Source organism: Entelurus aequoreus, linkage group LG08 (genome assembly GCF_033978785.1).
Source record: "Entelurus aequoreus isolate RoL-2023_Sb linkage group LG08, RoL_Eaeq_v1.1, whole genome shotgun sequence".
In the NCBI taxonomy this organism is placed as follows: Eukaryota; Metazoa; Chordata; class Actinopteri; order Syngnathiformes; family Syngnathidae; genus Entelurus; species Entelurus aequoreus.
In genome coordinates, this window is record NC_084738.1 from 48,345,968 (window position 1) to 48,371,051 (window position 25,084).

At 40.0% G+C, this 25,084-nt stretch overlaps 1 protein-coding gene across 1 annotated transcript; it reads left to right on the forward strand.

The window, feature by feature from the left end:
• Window positions 1-21,087: 21,087 nt before the first annotated feature.
• txnipa (thioredoxin interacting protein a) lies at window positions 21,088-24,432 on the forward strand. Its single transcript, XM_062056696.1, has 6 exons — window positions 21,088-21,465; window positions 22,009-22,084; window positions 22,212-22,359; window positions 22,431-22,790; window positions 22,935-23,222; window positions 23,367-24,432. The coding sequence occupies exons 1-6, from the start codon at window positions 21,210-21,212 to the stop codon at window positions 23,415-23,417; spliced, it is 1,179 nt and encodes a 392-aa protein (XP_061912680.1). The 5' UTR covers window positions 21,088-21,209; the 3' UTR covers window positions 23,418-24,432.
• Window positions 24,433-25,084: the final 652 nt, after the last annotated feature.

The following is a 25,084-nucleotide window of genomic DNA, read 5'->3' on the forward strand; positions in this document are numbered from 1 at the left end:
GATTCCCGGGCGCGGCACCGCTGCTGCCAACTGCTCCCCTCACCTCCCAGGGTGTGATCAAGGGGAGGGGTCAAATGCAGAGGACAAATTTCACCACACCTAGTGTGTGTGTGACAATCATCGGTACTTTGATTTTAACTTTAAACCGCATATGTCGACAACCCCGCTTATGTCGACAAACGGCTCATTTTGACACCCTGTTTTTGTAGAAAACATGCTTATGTTGCCACCCGGCTTATGTCAACAATCCGCTTATGTTGACAACCCACTTACTGTATGCCGACAACCCGCTTATGTCAACACCTTTGTTTATTTCGCCGACATGCCAGAGCTGACAACCCGCTTATACAACAACCGACCAACTCATCTCGCCCCATGTTTTTCTTTTTACTAGTACAAAACCCAAAATCAGTGAAGTTGGCACTTTGTGTAAATCGTAAATAAAAACAGAATACAATGATTGGCAAATCCTTTTCAACTTATATTTACACTGCAAAAGACAAGATATTTTATGTTCAAACTGAGAAAAAATTATTTTTTTTGCAAATAATCATTAACTTTGAGGGCAGCATGGTGGAAGAGGGGTTAGTGCGTCTGCCTCACAATACGAAGGTCCTGAGTAGTCCAGGATTGAATCTGTGTGGAGTTTGCATGTCCTCCCCGTGACTGCGTGGGTTCCCTCCAGGTACTCCGGCTTCCTCCCACCTCCAAAGACATGCACCTGGGGATAGGTTGATTGGCAACACTAAATTGGCCCTAGTGTGTGAATGTGAGTGTGAATGTTGTCTGTCTATCTGTGTTGGCCCTGTGATGAGGTGGCGACTTGTCCAGGGTGTACCCCGCTTTCCGCCCGATTGTAGCTGAGATAGGCTCCAGCACCCCCCGCGACCCCGAAGGGAATAAGCGGTAGAAAATGGATGGATGGATGGGCATTAACTTTGAATTTAATGGCAGCAACACGTTGCAAAAAAGTTGGCACAGGGGCATTTTTACCACTGTGTTACATGGCCTTTTCTTTTAACAACACTCAGTAAACATTTGGGAACTGAGGAGACCAATTTTTGAACCTTTTCAGGTGGAATTCTTTCCCATTCTTGCTTGATGTACAGCTTAAGTTGTTCAACAGTCCAGGGGTCTCCGTTGTGGTATTTTAGGCTTCATAATGCGCCACACATTTTCAATGGGAGACAGGTCTGGACTACAGGCAGGCCAGTCTAGTACCCGCACTCTTTTACTATGAAGCCACGCTGTCTGTATGTACCTTTCAGCATTAATGGTGCCTTCACAGATGTGTAAGTTACCCATGTCTTGGGCACTAATACACCCCCATACCATCACAGATGCTGACTTTTGAATTTTGTGCCAAGAACAATCCGGATGGTTCTTTTCCTCTTTGGTCCGGAGGACACGGCATCCACAGTTTCAAAATACAATTTGAAATGTGGGCTCGTCAGACCACAGAACACTTTTACACTTTGCATCAGTCCATCTTAGATGAGCTCAGGCCCAGCAAAGCCGGCGGCGTTTCTGGGTGTTGTTGATAAATGGCTTTCGCTTTGCATAGTAAAGTTTTAACTTGCACTTACAGATGTAGCGACCAACTGTAGTTACTGACTGTGGTTTTCTGAAGTGTTCCTGAGCCCATGTGGTGATATCCTTTACACACTGATGTCGCTTTTTGCTGCAGTACCGCCTGAGGGATCGAAGGTCACGGACATTCCAATGTTGGTTTTCAACCTTGCCGCTTACGTGCAGTGATTTCTCTAGATTCTCTGAACCGTTTGATGATATTACGGACCGTAGATGGTGAAGTCCCTAAATTCCTTGCAATAGCTGGTTGAGAAATGTTGTTCTTTAACTGTTTGACAATTTGCTCACGCATTTGTTCACAAAGACCCTCGCCCCATCCTTGTTTGTGAATGACTGAGCATTTCATGGAAGCTGCTTTTATACCCAATCATGGCACCCACCTGTTCCCAATTATTAATTGTATTTATATCATTGTATTTTGTTTTTATTTACGATTTACACAACGTGCCAACTTCACTGGTTTTGGGTTTTGTAAAAAAGCGCCCACTTAAGTCTACGTCGTCAGACAAGATTGACCACTTTTGTCGGCAACCTTGCTTATGTTGACAACCTGCTTATGTTGACAACCGACTTATACTAACAACCGAACAACTCATCTCGTCCCGGTCCCCCATATTTTTCTTTTTACTAATAAAACATCGCCCACTTAAGTCGACATTGCCAGACAAGGTTGACTGCTTTTGTCACCATAAGATGCCTACGCATTCATTTCTATGAACAATTAGTCTGCTTTTGTTGACATATGTTGTCATTAGGGATGTCCGATAATATCGGACGATAAATGCTTTAAAATGTAATATCGGAAATTATCGGTATCGGTTTCAAAATTATCGGTATCGGTTTCAAAAAGTAAAATGTATGACTTTTTAAAACGCCGCTGTGTACACGGACGTAGGGAGAAGTAAAGAGCGCCAACAAACCTTAAAGGCACTGCCTTTGCGTGCCGGCCCAGTCACAAAATATCTACTGCTTTTCACACACACAAGTGAATGCAATGCATACTTGGTCAACAGCCATACAGGTCACACTGAGGGTGGTCGTATAAACAACTTTAACACTGTTACAAATATGCGCAACACTGTGAACCCACACCAAACAAGAAGGGCAAACACATTTCGGGAAAACATCCGCACCTTAACACAACATGAACAAACAGAACAAATACCCAGAACCCCTTGCAGCACTAACTCTTCTGGGGCGCTACAATATACACCCCCCGCTACCCGCTACCCCCTACCCCTAAACCACGCCCCCCCCCAACCCCACCCACCTCAACCTCCTCATGCTCTCTCAGGGAGAGCATGTCCCAAATTCCAAGCTGCTGTTTTGAGGCATGTTTAAAAAAATAATGCACTTTGTGACTTCAATAATAAATATGGCAGTGCCATGTTGGCATTTTTTTCCTTAACTTGAGTTGATTTATTTTGGTAAACCTTGTTACATTGTTTAATGCAGGGGTGTCCAAAGTGCGGCCCGGGGGCCATTTGCGGCCCGCAGCTAATTGTTTAGCGACCCGCCACACATTCTGGAAATGCCATTGCAAAAATCAAAAAAACATTAAAAAAGTGGAATGAGGTGAAATCTAACTAGAAAACGTTGCAATGTGGACACAAAGCTGCCATGCAGACTGTTTTTTTTCTTTTGTCTATCTTTATTTTCCTTTTTTTGCCATTGCTAAAATTAAAAAAAACCACAAAATATCAATAATAATGAATTATTGACATCTTCAAGGCTCCAATTACTTCAAATATTTCACATTAAAATGTTTTTGGTGAAAAAATATTGCATATATTGTGTGGTTGCCATATAAAAACATCCAAGTTGTCTTTGACAAAAGAGCATAAAACAAACAAAATAATAGTTCAAACGTAAAATCGACAGATATATATGAAGTTGATCTCGTAACTTAAGTGTTGAAAGTAAAACAAATAATAATAAAACATTATCACTTTATGAGGGGGGCACCTTTTGGATCCCAAAGATATTTAGTGGGATTTTATTTATCTTTTCACTGTGATTAATCAAAAATAATAATGAAAATAAAATCAATGGTGTCATGCATTATTGATATTTTCAGGGCTCCAATTACTTCACATCAAACATTGCTTTCTGAATGTTTTGGGCGGTGGGGGAAATACTGCATATTTCAGTTTTACTATAAAAAACAAAGTTGTCTTTGACAGAAAAGGCATATATAATAATAGGCAGTAATAATTTGACTTGTTTTTAAAATTTTAATGACTGAGACCCTTTACGGGCCCCAGGAGCCCTAAATGCTAAAAAAAAAAAATCTCTATATTTTGTTATGGTTTGAAAATGAAAAATATCAAAATGGCCCCCGCATGCTTTAATTTTTCCGTGTGCGGCCCTCAGTGGAAAAAGTTTGGACACCCCTGGTTTAATGCATCCAGCGGGGCATCACAACAAAATTAGGCATAATAATGTGTTAATTCCACGACTGTATATATCGGTATCGGTTGATAACGGAATCGGTAATTAAGAGTTGGACAATATCGGAATATCGAAAATCTGCGAAAAAGTCCTTATTGGACATCTCTAGTTGTCAACATTATCATGAACCACAACAAAACTGCACAGCTCTAAAACCTGCGCGGTCAAGTACCTTCAAGGTACTCGAAGCACACAGAGGACACGATTGCCACATTCCGATGACGCAGCATCAGGAGCAACCGAGGGCTCAGTATCTTGCTCAAGGGTACTTGGACACAGTCACAGAGGGACAAAGATCGAACCCGCAACCCCGGTCAGGGGCCAACCACTCTACCACCATGCTATCCTGTGGTACAAGTGAAAACCAATAATACAACACAATTACTGTAGCTGGATGAAAGTATATGTTATCATGACAACACAAGAATGTTCACACATGGTTTGGTTCGGCTGTGTCATCAACCGCTCATGTCGACGTGAGTCAGCCTTTACTGGTTTTTGTTCATAAAGCAGATAAAAGTGGAACTGTGTTTTTAGCGTGAGTCACGGTGGGCACGTTCTAGGAACTCGGGATCGGGCTGGGAGTTTCCATCCTGACCGGGCTTGTCGTTGAATCATGTCAGGACAATGGAGGCTGGGAGTGGGCGTGGCCAGGAAATCCAGTCAGTTGAGGCAAGGACGTGTAGCGGGACCACAGCGTTCTTGGATGCCAGCCCTCGGGAAACCGAGCTCGGCGCGTGTTCAGGCAACCTCCGCCAATCACAGCGCGAGAGCGCAGCGTGCTGGTTGTGATGTCACGTTGATGTTTCATGCTTATACAAACACTGAAATACCTGAGCTCAGGTGAGCTGACGCACAATGCTGCACTTTAACAAGGCATTCGTTTAACGGGGAAAAGTGAGGGCAGTGGGGGAAAGGTCGTGACGAGTGTTTTTTATTTTGGGCGTAGAAATACTTTCAGCATCTCCAGTGCACTTGTGTGCATGAACTGAACTTTTCAAAATAGATGCAGTGCTGCCTCACTTTTCCAACGCCCCCACTCTTTGACAACAAACTAGTCCATTTCTATTTGTGTATCATTCTGCACAATCAAGTCTCCAAACGCAACATCCATATGCCAGTGATTCAGTCTCTGCATGTTATTGACTGGAAAATAATACACAATGGGGCCAAAAAACAGTTGAGAGTACCAGCACTTTGATATAGAAGGTGAAAAACACTAATGAATACAAGAAAGACAGCAGTGAAGTACAAAGGCGGCCTCTCAGTGGCTCTGCCCTCCTTACTCTCTGCTCATCTCTGTCTTCGCCAACAAGAGTCTTCAATAAAAGTAAAAGTCATCGTAAATGTTCATTTATACATTTCATTCATCCTTTAAAAGTATTTAACATTGTTTTCTGCATGTAACTATAATAGTGATCTATAAATGTATTCAGTGTTTTATTTCTAAATGATTTCCAATGAAAAAATGTGTCAGTTTTCGTATAATACTTGTGAGGATACTCCACCGACCTTTGGAAGGGATCACTAACAAAAACCAAGGTACCGCTGTCTTTATCCCTTAAAAAAGTATTTACTAAATGAATTATGAACAAATAAACAAAACAATTTGAATAACCAGTGTTTTTGAAAAAACACAAGAATGTTTAAAAGATATTTAAAAAATGTAATAATATATATAATATATGGATATAAATACTTTCATATATTTATATATACATACACATATATATATATATATATATATACACTACCGTTCAAAAGTTTGGGGTCACCCAAACAATTTTGTGGAATAGCCTTCATTTCTAAGAACAAGAATAGACTGTCGAGTTTCAGATGAAAGTTCTCTTTTTTTGGCCATTTTGAGCGTTTAATTGACCCCACAAATGTGATGCTCCAGAAACTCAATCTGCTCAAAGGAAGGTCAGTTTTGTAGCTTCTGTAACGAGCTAAACTGTTTTCAGATGTGTGAACATGATTGCACAAGGGTTTTCTAATCATCAATTAGCCTTCTGAGCCAAAGAGCAAACACATTGTACCATTAGAACACTGGAGTGATAGTTTCTGGAAATGGGCCTCTACACACCTATGTAGATATTGCACCAAAAACCAGACATTTGCAGCTAGAATAGTCATTTACCACATTAGCAATGTATAGAGTGTATTTCTTTAAAGTTAAGACTAGTTTAAAGGCCTACTGAAACCCACTACTACCGACCACGCAATCTGACAGTTTATATATCAATGATGAAATCTTAACATTGCAACACATGCCAATATGGCCGGGTTAACTTATAAAGTGCAATTTTAAATTTCCCGCTAAACTTCCGGTTGAAAACTCCTTTGGATGATGACGTATGCGCGTGACGTAGCCAGTGAAACAGAAGTATCCTTCCCCCATTGAAGCCAATACAAAATAGCTCTGTTTTCATCTCATTATTCCACAGTATTCTGGACATCTGTGTTGGTGAATCTGTTGCAATTTGTTCATTGCATTATAGAGAAAGAAGCTGAGCAAGCAAAGAAGAAAGTTGTCGGTGCGAAGCGGAGTATTTTGCGAGGGAAGTCAGCAACACAACACAGCCGGTGTTTCATTGTTTACATTCCCGAAAGATGCAGTCAAGATCGAAGAACTCGGACAACAGAGACTCTTACCAGGAGGACTTTGACTTCGATACACAGACGCCTGTAGAGAACTGGGACAACACAGACTCTTACCAGGATTACTTTGATTTGGATACACAGACGCAGACGCGGTACCGTGAGTACGCAGCTGCGCTTCCAAACATTTGATCGCTTGCTCGTACGTGCGTGTCACGTACGTAACTTTGGGTAAATATATAAGCTTTATGAACCTTGGGTTAGGTGAACGGTCCTTTGGGCTGAGTGATTGTGTGTGTTGTGCAGGTGTTTGAATTGTATTGGCGGGTTATATGGACGGGAGCTAGGAGCTAGGAGCTAGCATAACAAACACCTAGGTGTTTTTATGCGGGATTAATTTGTGGCATATTAAATATAAGCCTGGTTGTGTTGTGGCTAATAGAGTATATATATGTTATGTTATGTTATGTTATTTTCATTTATTATGCGCCCCCCAACCAACTGTTACATCAGCCCGGGGCGCAGCCCGACTGGAGAAACAAAAAAACAGAAACAGAGACTGAGACACACAAAGGAATCTAAACTAAACATTTAAGACTCACAATGAAAACATAGATTAAAAGTCATCTGCGGTAAAAAGGTGAGTTTTAAGCCGTGCTCTAAAAGAGTCCAGAGTGGTGGCGGACTTAATACTCAGGGGGAGCTTATATGTCTTGTGTTTATTAACTGTTGTAGTCATTCCCAGCTGAATATCAGGTCCCACCCGCCTCTCACAGCATCTTCCCTATCTGAATCGCTTCCACTCCCCACTAGTCCTTCACTTGCACTTTCCTCATCCACAAATCTTTCATCCTCGCTCAAATTAATGGGGAAATCGTCGCTTTCTCGGTCCGAATCGCTCTCACTTCTGGCCGCCATCACTGTTAACAATAGGGAACTTTGCGGAAATGTTCAACTGACTACGTCACGCTACCTCCGGTAGGGGCAAGCCTTTTTTTGTCAGATACCAAAAGTTGCGATCTTTATCGTCGTTGTTCTCTACTAAATCCTTTCAGCAAAAATATGGCAATATCGCGAAATGATCAAGTATGACACATAGAATAGATCTGCTATCCCCGTTTAAATTTAAAAAATTCATTTTAGTAGACCTCTAAAGTTATCTCCATTGAAAAGTACAGTGCTTTTCCTTCAAAAATAAGGACATTTCAATGTGACCCCAAACTTTTGAACGGTAGTGTAAATATATATATATATATATATATATATATATGTGTGTGTGTGTGTGTGTGTGTGTGTGTGTGTGTGTGTGTGTGTGTGTGTGTGTGTGTTTGGAATGAATGAGTCAATACGTTTCCATGCACTAAATTAGTCTGATTCCTCAAATAATTTGTTTTGTTGTTTTTAGAATACAAGAAGAATAGAATATATCTTTATTGTTAATGTACATTGCACAACGAAATTGTATGCAAAACTAATTTAGTGCAAATTCATAATAACACATAAAAACATAAGAACATAGATAAATAGATAAAAATGCCTAAAATACATAAAACTACCAAGCACACAGCTCACATGCACAGTCATTATTGTCTTGTGTTCAGCGACACTATTGCTCTCGGGTAAAAAGTGTTCTCAAATCGGTTTGTCCGGCATTTTATTGTCCTGTATCTCCTCCCCGAGGGCAGCAGTTCAAAAAGTGTATGTCCAGGGTGAGATGGGTCCCTTATGATGTTTTGGACCTTTTTGAGGCACCTGGCACTGTACAGTTCATCCAGGGAGGAGAGAGAGCAGCCAGTGATCTTCATGGCAGTTTTTATGACCCTCTGAAGTGCATTTGTGTGAAGTCCAAGTGTCCATGCAGAGTGTCTAATGTGACTATTGGTCATTCACCATGTGCCTCCAGTACCCGAGGGGGCGCTTATTTCCAGATAAATGCATTGCTTTTCCGGTTGACCTATTACGTGACACCAGGCATCTGTAGCTCCATTTCCATATTGGCACAGATTAGAAATATTACGCCTCTAATGGCTATGCCGATGTTAAATAGCAGACAGCATCGAGAAATGATTTTATATTACGCTACGAACATGACCCTACCAAGAAGGCCTCGGACCAGATGCAGCTCCCAAGCAAAGAAAGAACAGCGGCAAAGAGTTTTTTCAAAGGAATTTTCAGACGGAGAATCATCAATCAATCAATGTCTCAAAGGGCTGCACCAGCCACAACGACATCCTCGGTTCAGAGCCCACATAAGGGCAAGGAAAAACTCACAACCCAGTGGGATGTCAATGTGAATGACTATGAGAAACCTCCGAGAGGACCGCAGATGTGGGTGGACCCCCCACCCCCCCCACCCCCATTTTTACCACAGAACCTTCACCCCATAACTAGGATGTTTACCCCAGAACCAGAAACTTTACACCAGAACCATTTTTCTTCCCTGAAACCACGATTTTTACCCATAACTAGAAACGTTACCCCAGAACCAGAAACTTTACCCCATAAGCAGGATTCAGGGTTTTTTGTTTTACTCCCTAACCAGAGCTTTTACTCCAACTAAGATTTTTACCCAGAACCAGGATGTCATCATTATTCTACATCTTTCCACCACAGAAACTTTATCCTAAAATTAGGATTTTTACCCCAACACCAGAATTTTTACCCAGATCTAAAACATTTTGTCCAGTACCAGAAGATTTATCACAGTACCAGGATTTTTTACCTGGAACCAGAAACTTTCCACCTTTAAATCACAAGAACTTGACCACAGAACTAGAATTTTTACCCCAGAAGCACGCTTTTTTTTTTTTATCACGGAAACTTTTTCTTTTAACCCAAGAACAAGGATTTTTAACCCAGAACCAGGATTTTTACCCCAAAGCCAAGGTTTATAGCCAGGAACAGGATTTATTTTCACCTCACTACCAGGAATTTATTCCAGAACCAGACTTTTTACCCCAGAACCAGAAACTTTACCACAGAAACCGGATTTTTACCCCAGAACCAGAAACTTAACACCAGAACAAGGAGTTTTACCTCGGAACCAGAAACTCTACCACTGAAACATGATTTGTTTACCCCAGAACCAGAAACGTTACCACAGAAACGAGATTTTCCCCAGAGCCAGGATTTATAGCCAGAACGAGGATTTTTTTTCCCACCTCACTACCAGGATGTTTACCCGGAACAAGGAATTTATTCCAGAACTAGGAGTTTTACTACCAAACAGGAAACTTTACCTCAGAAACAGGATTTTTACCCAAGAGCCAGCAACTTAACACCAGAACCAGGAGTTTTATCCCAGAACAAGAAACTTTACCACATAAATATAATTTTTTACCCCAGAGCCAGCAACTTAACACCAGAACCATACGTTTTATCCTAGAACCAAAAACGTTACTACAGAAACAGGATTTGTTTTACCCCATAGCCAGGATTTATAGCCAGAACCAGGATTCAGGATTTTTTTTCACTTCACAACCAGCAAACGAACCAGGAACTTATTTCAGAACCGGGGGTTTTACTACAGAACCAGAAACTATACCCCATAAACAGGATTTGTACCAGAGAACAAGAATGTCATCATCATTCTACATCTTTCCACCACAGAAACTTTACTCTGGAATTAAGACTTCATCATCATTCCACATTTTTTTCACTGCAGAAACTTTATCCTGGAACTTGGATTTTTACCCCCAAACCAGAATTTTTTTTACCAAGATGTAGAATTATTTGTCCAGTACCACAAACTTTAGCACAGTACCAGGATTTTGAACCTGAAACCAGAAACTTTACCCCTTTCCACCACAGGAACTTGACCACGGAACTACAATTTTTACCCCCAGAAGCAGGTTTTTTTTTTTTTACCACGGACACATTTTTTTTTTTACCCAAGAACAAGGATTTTTAACCCAGAACCAGGATTTTTACCCCAAAGCCAGGTTTTGTAGTCAGGACCAGGATTTTTTTTCTCCACCTCACTTCCAGGGTGTTTACCCCAAAACAGGAACTTATTCCATAACCAGAAGTTTAACCCCAGAACCAGAAACTTTACCACAGAAACCAGATTGTTACCCCAGAACCAGAAACCTAACACCAGAACCAGGAGTTTTACCCCAGAACCAGAAACTTTACAACTGAAAAAGGATTTGTTTACCCGAGAACCAGAAACTTTACCACAGAAACAGGCTTTTTCCCCAGACCCAGGATTTATCGCCAGAACCAGGATTTTTTTTCCACCTCACTACCAGGATGTTTACCCCGCACCAGGAACTTATTCCAGAACCAGGAGTTTTACCCCTGAGCAAGAATCCTTAACGCAGAAACAGGATTTTTACCCCAGAGCCAGCAACTTAACACCAGAACCAGGAGTTTTATCCCAGAACCAGAAACTTTACTACAGAAACTGGATTTTTTAACACCAGAGCCAGGATTTTTTCCCCCACTTCACTACCAGGAACCAAACCAGGAACTTATTCCAGAACCCAGAGTTTTAGCCAAGAACCAAAAACTTTACCTAATGAACAGGATTTTTACCCCAGAACCAGGATGTCACCATCATTCTACATCTTAACCCCTTTCCACCGCAGAAACTTTACCCAGGAACTGGAACTTTTACTTTCAAAGCATTGATTTAATGTTGCTTCTCATCAGCAAAATGTACATGCTGGGCTGCAGAGGAACATTTTACTTCTAGTTCAAAAAGTTACCAGGAAAAAAAAGTGTTGATAATGATGAAAGACTGCGTGTGTCAGAGAAGAACTAAGTATGAATTGACGTTTACAAACAGAAAGTCTTGTGTGACATCTTTTTCCAAAAATGATGGTTGGGTTTTCCAAGTGAACGAACCCTTGCTGTGAAATCGATACAGTCCCGGGACGCTCACACAGACAACCACAGAATGCAAACAAAACTCAGAATAGCTGACTTGAACTTCCAGGATTTTGTTTTTTTTTCCCCAAAAAAATATGATTAAATTGTGTGTACTTTGTGTCCTCTGGAGTTTTTCATGGGAATCCCCAAGCCTGAAGGTGTTGACTGTATTGCGCTGCAAGACAGGAGATAACATTATCTATGTTTGTTTTGTGCTCTCTGTTCTGGCTGCTTCCACTTTCCCACACAGATCGATGCTCTTATCGCCACCTGGTATATAGTGCTAAGTTTGAAATACACCACAAAATATGCACTAATTGTAAGCTTTGATCATTCAATTCTGTAAATGTTAGTAACCCATGACGAGCTTTACGCCTCCGATATTCATTCATCATTTTACCCTTGTGGATGAAATCCCCAGACACGCTTGTTAATCAGCACTGTGCGCTGATACCATGTATGATCTCTTATTCAATGTTCATGCTCTATAAAGGTCCGCTTAGAATGTATTTCAATGTTGCTTACATATTGATGATGCATATTGAATATTCACGCACAATAAAGGTTAGTATAGGACAGTGTTTCTTAACCATTGGCTCATTGCTGGGCCATGAGCACCCCCGAGTGGGCCGCCAAAAAAGATTTGTTTCTCAGCAGTGTGGGCCGCTGCGGTACTCATTTGTAATACATTTTTCCACCACTTGTGGCAGTAATGATAATATCAGACAAACAGGAAAAGTCTGCGGCTAAAGTCAAAGAGAGGTTTCTTAAGCGCAAAAATTATGACTAAAGCAGAGAAGTAGTTGCTTGTTTTTTATTAACAGTTTTGTTAAAAAAAATTATATATTAGCGTTATTAATATTTTAGTTAGAATGTATTTATTTTAACACTGTAATTGTATTGTATTGTATTGTATTGTTTAGATTTTTTTTGACCTTTTAAAGAAAATATGTTCATCATAACAGATTATGCGATTTATACAATGACGCCATGATGAACACGCCCCCAACACCACAGATATCTTGGCAATTTAGGGGAAACTCTGGGCAACCCGAGTCTTTATGTATGTAAAAAATAATGCAATTTTATTGCGTCCCTTCTAATGCAGTACATTTGATTAGTATTTATTTTTGTAATCAGTAATTAACACATGCATTCATATCATTTGACAAGATTTACATTGTTAAACTGTAAGTAGGTCAGATATAATTATTAAATACGATTAAATTCAAGAGTAAGATTGTTAATTCAGTGTTAATATTTATGTGGTGCCGGGCCCCTCTGTAGTGGAAAAATTAGGCCCCAAGGTCAAAAAGGTTAAGAACCCCTGGTATAGAAAGTAGCATGCTTAGAATTATATATGAAATAAACCTATGAAGGATTAGTTAAGCGGACCCTGAACAATGGCTTAGCGGATGTTGAAACCTTTGAGTAACCTTCAAGGTAAACGTATGATATTCTGTCGTTTGACAAACTAAAGAGGTGCAATGGGGGATTTGAGCAAGGTCATTTTGAGATAAGCAATAGACCGATGATTGTCATGGCAACCGTGTTGCTGGTTAACACTTTGTTCAAGGGAAATGTCAAAGAGACACCAATAAAGAGACAGATAAAGTTAACAGATACTGACAGCCGAACTTAGTGAAACGTCCCCAACTCATTATAAGGCTATGTCTACACTAAGCCGGATAACCCCTTAAAGGAATAATTATTTAGCCTAAACATTGTGTCAGCCACACTAACCCATCGTTTAAGCTAACCCTCCTTGGATCATTTTTTACACAGGTAAGTGCGGCGTGTATTTCTTGAATATCCGACTCTTAGCTTTGTATGGACTCATTGATCGTTTACAAACTGAGTTCGGAGAGGAAGTGAAGTCAGAGAGAACGCGCCACAGCCCGCTTCATAACAACTGGCGCTAACCACTGGAAAGATGTAGGCGAGTCATCCAGACATGCCCGTGTTTCTCATTCTTCTACATGTACAGACGCTTGTAGAAATCACACATGAATACCTTAAAGTGAAGAAAACGCGCAATTGCAGCTATTTGGGATACAACACTTCTCAGACGGCAAGAGAACTTTCGAATGTCCGGGTCAGCTGTGATTCTACTTACTGAAAAACGTTGTCCATTTGTCGAAGAGGAGACAAGGAGAATGCGGGCTCCGGTGGATGTGATAAAAAAGGGAGCGTGTGCTTTATATTACTTGGCCGACGAGTGAAGACTACGGAAAACATTGAATGCTTAAACGACCATTGTAGCGGCGATCAGCTGTCTCGTCAGCTGATGCGCGAGCTCGCAACCGCGGCGGCTTGCAACCAGCCAAACCCCATTTAATAAAATTATATTTTATCTTAGAGCACATCCACATCCCTATTCACCTAGACAACCCCAGGGTGTATATAATTCGGCATTAGTTCAGCCAGTCGGCTTATATGATCAGAGCCGATCTATTTACGTTCACGCGCAGGTATAGCCCGGTAATTAGACAGCTGTGTCAAATCAAGGAGTACAATAGACGCCACCACAGTGCAGGGTGGACAAAAGGTTTAGTTCCTTACAGATAACCCAGAGTTGTGCCAAAAGTGAACCAAAACCAAAAGCTTGCGCTTTATTTTCTCTTTGTGGGTGTGACGCACCTGTTGCGCCGGTAAGATGGGGGGGAAGTTGTGTGCATGTAGCGTGCTTAATCTGGAGGCTAAATACACACGGTGTTTTGTGTAACTGTTGTTTGGTAAGGAAGTGTTGATGCATATTCTTTGCTTAGTCTGATAAATGTTGGAGCAGTTTGCTTCATCAGGAGGGTGAAGCCGCTCAATTTAAAGTGTTGGATTTAACCGTGTTGGATCATTGGCTGCTAGTGAGGGCATAGGAAACGGGGCATTTTTCTACCGGTAGACAGCGTTTAAGATTGAGTGTTTCGCTGCTAAATTAATAATTCATTTATATTGGATATGAATTTTAAATATGTATCTAAAATAGGTGGTTAATTGGTTAGGTATTTATGTATTTGCATATTGGGTTTTCTGCTGCATTTATCTATTGTGTTTATGGGGTTAAATGTATTTTATATGTATCTTGGTGCATTTATGTTGAGACAATTTATTTAAAATTTGTTTTAACTTAAAGGGAAAATATTAGTCAATTTTCTTGCACTAGTTTAATGGTTGAGAGTTTGATAGCCTAATTAATAATTGTAAATTATGGGATTGATAAATGATTGATTTTTTACAGCATGTTAATCTTGTGGTGTTTTGTCCCTAAAGGCTGCTAATGGCTGCTAAAGGCTGCTAAATAGACTGAAAAGAAAAAAGAAGCTGTTTCTTCGTTTGGAGAAACTGTTGCAAACTAAAGGAAAATAAAAGGAATTTTTTTTTTACTTTAGTACAGAAACAGGATTTATTTTTACCCCAGAGCCAGGATTTATAGCCAGAACCAAGATTTTTTTTCCACTTTACAACCAGCAAACGGACCAGGAACTTCTTTCAGAACCAGGGGTTTTAACCCAGAACCAGAAACTATACCCCATAAACAGGATTTTTACCCGAGAACTAGGATATCATCATCATTCTACATCTTTCCACCACAGAAACTTTACTCTGGAATTAAGATTTTTACCCCAGAACCAAAGTATTTACCCAGAACCAGGATGTTTACCCCAGAAACAGGACTTCATCCTCATTCCACATTTTTTTCACTACAGAAACTTTATCTTGGAACTTGGATTTTTACCCCCAAACCAGAATTTTTTTACTCAGATGTAGAATTATTTGTCCAGTACCACAAACTTTAGCACAGTACCAGGATTTTTAACCTGAAACCAGAAACGTTTCCCCTTTCCACCACAGGAACTTGACCACAGAACTAGAATTTTTACCCCCAGAAGCAGGTTGGTTTTTTTTAACCACGGAATCCTTTTTTTTTTTACCCAAGAACAAGGATTTTTAACCCAGAACCAGGATTTTTACCCCAAAACAGGGTTTATAGCCAGGACCAGGTTTTTTTTTTCTCCACCTCACTACCAGGATTTACCCCATAACAGGAACTTTTTCCATAACCAAAAGTTTTACCCCTGAGCAAGAATCCTTACCACAAAAACAGGATTTTTACCCCAGAGCCAGCCACTTAACACCAGAACCAGTAGTTTTACCCCATTACCAGAAACTTTGCCACTGAAACATGATTTGTTTATCCCAGAACCAGAAACTTTACCACAGAAACAGGATTTTTTTAACCCCAGAGCCAGGATTTTTTTCCCCACTTCACTACCAGGAACCAAACCAGGAACTTATTCCAGAATCCAGAGTTTTAGCCAAGAACCAAAAACTTTACCTAATAAACAGGATTTTTACCCCAGAACCAGGATGTCATCATCATTCTACATCTTAACCCCTTTCCACGGCAGAAACTTTACCCTGGAACTGGAACTTTTACTTTCAAAGCATTGATTTAATGTTGCTTCTCATCAGCAAAATGTACATGCCGGGCTGCAGAGGAACATTTTACTTCTAGTTCAAAAAGTTACCAGAAAAAAGTGTTGATAAAGATGAAAGACTGCGTCTGTCTGAGAAGAACTAAGTATGACTTAACGTTTACAAACAGAAAGTCTTGTGTGACATCTTTTTCCAAAAATGGTGGTTGGGTTTTCCAAGTGAACGAACCCTTGCTGTGAAATCGATACAGTCCAGGGACGCGCACACAGACAACCACAGATTGCAAACAAAGCTCAGAATAGCTGACTTGAACTTCCAGGATTTGGGGGGGTTCCCAAAACTATGATTAAATTGTGTGTATTTTGTGTTCTCGTTTGGAGAAACTGTTGCAAACTAAAGGAAAATAAAAGGAAAAAAATAACAACGGTCTGGTCTTTTGAGTGAAATCCAGAGGCCACATTCAGCATTGGTACATCCCTTTAAATGTGGGATAAGCACAGCGAAAAAAGCAAAACACTTGACAACCATTGTGTGTGTGTGGACACGGATAAGGTTAGGTGGGATTTACCCTGCTTAGTGTAGACATGGCCTAAGAGCGGAGAGAAATTGACTGTGTGAGTTCTTATCCCTCACACGATCCAGCGTGTGTTGGTGATGTGTATTGACAACAACCCAAAGAGCCTCTGTGAGTGCATGTCATTTTGTTAATGCAGATAAAGGTAACTGATTAGATATTGAAACAAGTGTCTGGCAAAGTTTCTTCTCCCGCTGGTCAAAATAAACGCCTGCGATTGGACCGAGTCCAAGTTATTGGAATCCATCGCAGAACAGCGGCCCGTGGCCATTTTGCCTTTTTTTTTTACATACATAAAGACTGGGGTTTCCCCCAAAAGGCCAAAGTACCTGTGGTGGTGGCGGCGTGGCTAGAGGTGGGGTCATCATGACGTCATTTGCATAATCTGCTATGATGCAAATATTTTTGTTAAAAGGATAAAAAAAATGTATACATACATTTACAAACAATTATTAGTATTAAAATATACATTTCTATAGTACATTGTTTAGCTTTATTTTTCAATTGCTGTTTATTGTTCAATGTATTTTGATGAGAATTTTTCAAGTGTCTCCAGACTTTTAGTGACTTTTTCTTTATTAAAAACAACTATCAACAAACTAACATCTCTTGTAGTGTTACTGGAGACTGTGCTCGTGTTTGAAGACTCTACTTCTAGTCGCCCTATGTCCGCGACGAACAGCGAGCTGCAGCTAGCCTCTAATGTCCTAAAATATTGACTGGCGGCCCGCTTGCTTTGCACTGCTGTGAGCTTTTCGCTCCTTAAAATTCGCCATTGTCCTGTTAATATTTGCACATTGCACATTTTGTGGATCGCTTTCCACGGGTATATTCCCGATGTATTAAAGTACGTCGACATCACAGACACGCTGCCTTTGCAGAGAATCCCTTGCATAATAACTACGTCATCACAACATCCGGTTTCGGCAGTGCTGTTCCGGTGATCAAATAACAGGCTATACACATATATATATATATATATATATATATATATATATATATATATATATATATATATATATACAGTATATATCATTAAGTGTAGTGTGACTATATGTATATATCATTAAGTGTAGTGTGACTATCAAAGTGCAGTGTCACTATCATAAAGTGTAGTGTCACTATCATAAAGTGTAGTGTCAGTATAATAGAGTGTAGTGTGACTATCATGAAGTGTAGTGTTACTATCATAAGTTGAAGTGTGACTATCATAAAGTGTAGTGTCAGTATAATAGAGTGTAGTGTGACTATCATAAAGTGTAGGGTCACTATCAAAAAGTGCAGTGTGACTATCATAAAGTGTAGTGTCACTATCATAAAGTGTATTGTCACTATCATGGAGTGTAGTGTCACTATCATAAAGTGTAGTGTGACTATCATAAAGTGCAGTGTGACTATCATAAAGTGTAGTGTCACTATCATAAAGTGTAGTGTGACTATCATAAAGTGGAGAGTGACTATCATAAAGTGTAGTGTGACTATCATAAAGTGTAGTGTCACTATCATAAAGTGTAGTGTGACTATCATAAAGTGCAGTGTGACTATCATAAAGTGTAGTGACACTATCATTAAGTGTAGTGTGACTATCATAAAGTGGAGAGTGACTATCATAAAGTGTAGTGTCGCCATCATAAAGTGTAGTGTCACTATCATAAAGTGTAGTGTGACTATCATAAAGTGCAGAGTGACTATCATAAAGTGTAGTGTCACTATCATAAAGTGTAGTGTGACTATCATAAAGTGTAGTGTGACTATCATAAAGTGTAGTGTCACTATCATAAAGTGTAGTGTCAGTATAATGAGTGTAGTGTGACTATCATAAAGTGTAGTGTTACTATCATATGTTGAAGTGTGACTATCATAAAGTGTAGTGTCAGTATAATAGAGTGTAGTGTGACTATCATAAAGTGTAGGGTCACTATCAAAAAGTGCAGTGTGACTATCATAAAGTGTAGTGTCACTATCATAAAGAGTATTGTCACTATCATGGATTGTAGTGTCACTATCATAAAGTGTAGTGTGACTATCATAAAGTGCAGTGTAACTATCATAAATTGTAGTGTCACTATCATTGAGTGTAGTGTGGCTATCATAAAGTGTAGTGTCACTATCATAAAGTGTAGTGTGACTATCATAAAGTGCAGAGTGACTATCATAAAGTGTAGTGTCACTATCATAAAGTGTAGTGTGACTATCATAAAGTGTAGTGTGACTATCATAAAGTGTAGTGTCACTATCATAAAGTGTAGTGTGACTATCATAAAGTGCAGAGTGACTATCATAAAGTGTAGTGTCACTATCATAAAGTGTAGTGTGACTATCATAAAGTGTAGTGTGACTATCATAAAGTGTAGTGTCACTATCATAAAGTGTAGTGTCAGTATAATGAGTGTAGTGTGACTATCATAAAGTGTAGTGTTACTATCATATGTTGAAGTATGAGTATCATAAAGTGTAGTGTCAGTATAATAGAGTGTAGTGTGACTATCATAAAGTGTAGGGTCACTATCAAAAAGTGCAGTGTGACTATCATAAAGTGTAGTGTCACTATCATAAAGTGTATTGTCACTATCATGGATTGTAGTGTCACTATCATAAAGTGTAGTGTGACTATCATAAAGTGCAGTGTAACTATCATAAATTGTAGTGTCACTATCATTGAGTGTAGTGTGGCTATCATAAAGTGTAGTGTGACTATCATGAAGCGTATTGTGACTATCATTAAGTGTAGTGTCACTATCATAAAGTGTAGTGTCACTATCATGAAGTGTATTCTGAGTATCATTACACTTAATGATACTCAGAATATGCTTCATAATAGTCTTTGATAGTCACACTACACTTAGTGTGACTATCAAAGTGCAGTGTCACTATAATTAAGTGTAGTGTCACTATCATAAAGTGTAGTGTCACTATCATAAGTTAAAGTGTGATTACCATAAAGTGTAGTGTCAGTATCATAGAGTGTAGTGTGACTATCATAAAGTGTAGGGTCACTATCAAAAAGTGCAGTGTGACTATCTAAAAGTGTAGTGTCACTATCATAAAGTGACTATCATAATGTGTAATGTGACTGTCATAACGTGCAGTGTAACAATCATAAAGTGTAATGTGACTGTCATAACGTGCAGTGTGACTATCATAAAGTGTAATGTGACTGTCATAACGTGTAGTGTCACTATCATAAAGTGTATTGTCACTATCATTGAGTGTAGTGTGGCTATCATAAAGTGTAATGTGACTATCATAAAGTGTAGTATCAGTATCATAAAGTGCAGCGTGACTATCATAAAGTGTAGTATCAGTATCATAAAGAGCAGCGTGACTATCATAAAGTGTAGTGACTATCATAAAGTGCAGTGTCAATATCATAAAGAGTAGTGTGACTATCACAAAGTGTATTGTGACTTTCATAAAATGTAGTTTAATTATCATAAAGTGTAGTGTCACTATCACAAAGTGGAGTGTCATTATCATAAAGTGCAGTGTCCCTATGATAAAGTGTAGTGTCATCATCATAAAGTGTAGTGTCACTATCATAAAGTGTAGTGTGACTATCATAAAGTGCAGTGTCACTATCATAAAGTTCAGTGTGACTATGATCAAATGTAATGTCATTATCATAAAGTGTAGTGTGACTATCATAAAGTGTAATGTCTCTACCATAAAGCTGGACAAGCTATTTTTATGTTTAACAACTTAGATACACAACTAATGTTTTGGGGACAAGACATCACTTATATAACAACAACAAGAGTTTAGCGGAGTTGGTAAATGATACTTCTAAAAAAAAGCGAGCGAGCAGTACTAATAAGTCCACACTCATCATGTACCTCGTAGACATGATAGCCACATGTCGTTTAGAAAAAAAAGATTTTTAACTTTCCCAATTCGTCCCTTTTTTTGCACAGAACAATTTCATCGTGTTAAAAAGTCACATTTGCAAGTCTGATTGCCACAAGCTCGGCAGATCACTCCAGCTAGCTGCTGCCACGCTGAGGCAAGAGTGACAGCAGCCAAGGCAACATTACTACAATAGTGTTGACAGGTTGATTAGTTTAACCATAAAGTAAATAATAATAATCATAATATTGATATGAATAATCATGTAGGCAGGTGTATTTGTTAGCCTAGCATAACTTGACCAAAATGGGATTGGTATTAACTATTAGTTGACTATTAATTAAACTATTAAACTATTAATCCATGTTTTGGACTACAAAAGTGAACATTTTAGCGCAGATGACAAACTCCTCGAAAAAACTTTCGTATGAAGAAAGGACAAGACACAGTCGATTATAAAAGAAGTATTTAAACACATGTTTGTGATGTGTGATAGACGTCATCGTCTGTACTATCGGTGTCTGTTCACTTCCAAGAAAAGAAATGTGGGTCTGCTTCCTGTTTAACCTGAGCTGAGCATGCGCTCTACGCTCCTGAGCATGCACTGGCCACGCGTAGACACTGGGCGCTGATTGGCTAAGCCGCCCGCAAACAAGCTTTTTCAGCCAATCACAGCGTTGTGCACGCGTTTACATGCTCTCTGCGCGTGGCTAGCTGGGGGTGGCGTTAACAAAACTACGCGTGTTGTTGACACCGAAATCAGACCATTCGCTATACATAAGACAGTGCGGCGAAGTGTGGACACTCATTAACTTACTCAAAGTTTTACCACCAGCACGCAGCCATGGTTGCAATGATGAAGAAAGCGAAAACTTTTCAGATTGTCTTCACGGACCCCACCAAGACTTTTTACTGCGGCGGGGACAAAGTGTCCGGCCGCGTAGAAGTGGAAGTGAACGACGTCATGCGAGTGACCGCCGTCAAGCTGCTGGCTTTGGGCTGCGCCAAAGTGGGATACGCCAAAGGGAAACAACGATGTAAGCAAGAGGCGGAATACCTCCGACATGAAGCTGTTTTGCAGCTCAACGACCAGCCAACGGGTATGCACAGCAGCTGTTAACCACCTTTGCTATAACGTTCCTTCTATATAACTGTCTTTTGTATTTGACGTCAATAAACTCACTAGTCCACTTCCGGCATCCTTTCAAAATACATTACCGGTTTGACAGGAAAGGCCAATTTATACGATTAAATTGACGATTTTAGTTAACTTTACGCCATTGAGCACATAAAGAAAATACATCTTAGTTTGTGTGTTTATTCTTACTATTATTGTTATAATAATCTAGGAAACTAACGCACACTTTCGAAGTTTTTGGTAAAAAAAAAAAAGTTTTTCGTGACAATGTAATCATTATGAATAGTTTGGGCCATTTCCGGTTTGTTGTCTGTTTAAATTTGGTAGACTATGTCCTAAACTGGTAAATTATCCTAGCTGTGGATAAAAAATAGTCCCTGATCTAAATTTGGTCACCATGTAGTCCAATGAAACCTCTAAATAGGAAGTCTGTTATTGTTAATAGAATCGGGACAAGAATAATTCCTCTATTATGTGTTTAACTGTTGCCTTTTCTTCTTTCCAGACACAGATGGCGCCGTTGTTCTGAGGCCAGGCAAAAAATATGAATATTTCTTTGGGTTTGAGCTCCCACAGCAAGGGTAAGTATCAGAATCAGCTTTATTGGACAAGTATGTTAACACACAAGAAATTTGATAATCTATCTTGACATTTAGTTGTGTGTAGCAAAAGGGTTGTAATGTAATGTGTGCGCGTTTGTTGTTACAGGACGCTGGTGTCTTCCTATAAGGGTAAATTTGGGTATGTTCACTACTATGTGAAAGCCATGTTGGAGAGACCACGGCAGCCTGTCCTTGAGTGTAAGAAACACTTTGAAGTAGAAGAACCACTGGATGTCAACACACCAGAGCTACTGGTGAGCCCACTAAACAATGACATCACCATGTCAACCATTACCACCATGTTGACCAGCATTTGTGTTCACAGTCGCCTGCTGGGGGTCTGAAAGAGAAGAAGGTCACGTGCATGTTCATCCCGGATGGCCAGGTGTCTCTCAATGTCAAGATTGACCGTCGCGGCTTCTGCGAGGGTGAAGACATCTGCATCAATGCAAAGTTCGAGAACACGTGTTCGCGCATTGTGGTGCCAAAGGCCGCCATCATCGCCAAGCACACATACCAGGCCAACGATCGAACCAAGGTCATCCGCGAGAAGCTGTCGTCTGTGCGGGGAAACCACATCATCTCCGGGATGTGCGACGCCTGGCAGGGGAAAACCATCCGCGTACCGAAGATCAAACCTTCAATGCTGAGCTGCAAGATCATCCGAGTGGAGTACGCTTTAATGGTAAGTTTAACAGTAACAACATAAGATGCTTAGGACTTGGTTGAGTAGCACCTCTGCTGGTTGCATCTGAGTATTGCATCTCTTCCAGTTTAAGTTACAATTTTAATGATACCAATAATTCATGTGTCATTTATGATGTTTTAGATCTATGTCCACATCCCCGGGAGCGAGAAGCTGATCCTGGAGCTTCCCCTGGTCATTGGGACACCAGGTCTGGGTAGCCGTAGCAACAGCGTAAGCAGCCAGGAGGGTTCCCAGAGTTGGTTGTCCCTCCGCATGCCGTCCGAGCCCCCCAGCTACTGCGACATCACCAGCGACTTCCGCATGGAGCAGCCGCACACGCGCCTCCTTGATGACTTTGACGGCGATGAAAGCCCCATCTTCATGAACACGCCGGCGTTCTGCTTCCCCCCACCTCCTGCGTACAAGGAGGTATGTATTAGGGTCCTGGTCCACTGATCTTATTCCCAAACGCGAGAAATTTTGATGAAAAATGGGCTGGTTTATGTCAACATGTGTTGTAGTTTCTTAAGCTCATCAACTTGCATTTCTAAGCCAAGTCTTCTTTCTTTGCAGTCTGATGAGGACTTCGCTGTCGGCGCTCAGATGATGATGCCAGTGTGCTGAGGCGGCGTTTTCGCTGCCACACTCTTCTAAACAGACGCTTCAGCTGAGAGAAGGAAGTCCTAATTGAGGTGGTCACTGGCAAGAAAATGTCCAGTGGTGTCAGCGGTTTCTGCACTTCACCCCGCCTGAGTCCTCCGTCACTGAACGTTCCGGGCCACAGACAGGAGTCGCCGAGTGTGCGAGGGCGCCCTGTTTGATAAGCTTTGTTCGCTGTCACTTTATCGCTTCTTTGCAGTCTGCTGTTGGATTCTGGGGAAGAAATGTTTCCTTCCCGTGCTTTGTCATTCCAGGGATAAAGTGTTTTTACTTTGATTTAGCAAGAGCGTTTCTTTGGAAAGAAAGATCCTGACGCCCTGACAAAACCTTATTATATCTTTGTTCTCATAAACATATATTCAACTTTTGTTGTTGGAACAAGTATGGTTTGTACTTAAAGCGGGGGTGTCCATGCCAAGAACTAAAAGATGGGGGGGCTTTTTATAGATGCTAAAACCAACATCATGTAGGTCCATTTTTATGTTAAGCTACCTGAACAAAACAGACCATGTTTTATCTTCATGTTGCAAATGGCAAAGTGAATAATTGTAACATCTCAATAAATGTGCTCCTACCAGGCCGCACTTTGGACACCCCCGTCTTAAAAGTTTGTTGCACTTTGTTGATACATTTTGCTGTACTACTGCCTAGAAGCGCTTTTTATCAGGTGTGGAATTTCCTGTTGTTTTGACATTTGTTTTGCAAATACAACTAAGCACTTTTCGATAGCCCGCAAGCGCCAAATATGAGCTCTAAAACATCTTTTAATGATTCTACTGGCCAAATTCTTAACAAAACACATTTATTTGCATGAGGGATTGACAAAATGTTACCTGATTTGATGTGTGCTTCACGGCGAGCTCTCAGGATGTAAAAGCCAAGACTGATTTGTAAATAATGTTTGTAAAGCATTTATGACACTTGTATTTTTCTATGGAACCCTATGGGTTTTTATAATAAAAGACATTTTGAAAAAATACTTTTTTCTCGACCTTTTTTCTTTCAGTCTCAGTATGGGTTATACTTGTATAGCATTTTTCTACCTTCAAGGTACTCAAAGTGCTTTGACACTTTCCACATTCACCCATTCACACACACTGATGGCGGGAGCTGCCATGCAAGGCCCTAACAACAACGACCCATCAGGAGCAAGGGTGAAGTGTCTTGCTAAAGGACACAACGGACGTGATTAAGTTGGTAGATGGTGGGGATTGAACCAGGAACCCTCCTGATAGCGCCACGCCGTCCCCCAATATTAGTCTTAAGTTTTCAACTCCTGTTTTATGATATATATATATAATATAATATATATAATAATACATTTACTTTGTTAATCAAGTATTAGGCTTTTACTTTGAAATGGTGTAATGATTTTTCAACACTCTTGTTTTTCAACTAAGATACATTTTCCTGTAATTTGACAAATGTCTTTATTTTTAAAACATTACGACTTTATTTTTCTTACAACTTTTATGTATTTTTTTTTACCTTTTTCACCAAGGCCCTCTAATACTGCGTAGTACGGGGGTGTCCAAAGTGCGGCCCGTAGTTAATTTTTAACGCGGCTAAAATACTATTAAACTAGAAAAAAATATATATATATTTCTATACTAGTAAAAAAACACAAAAAG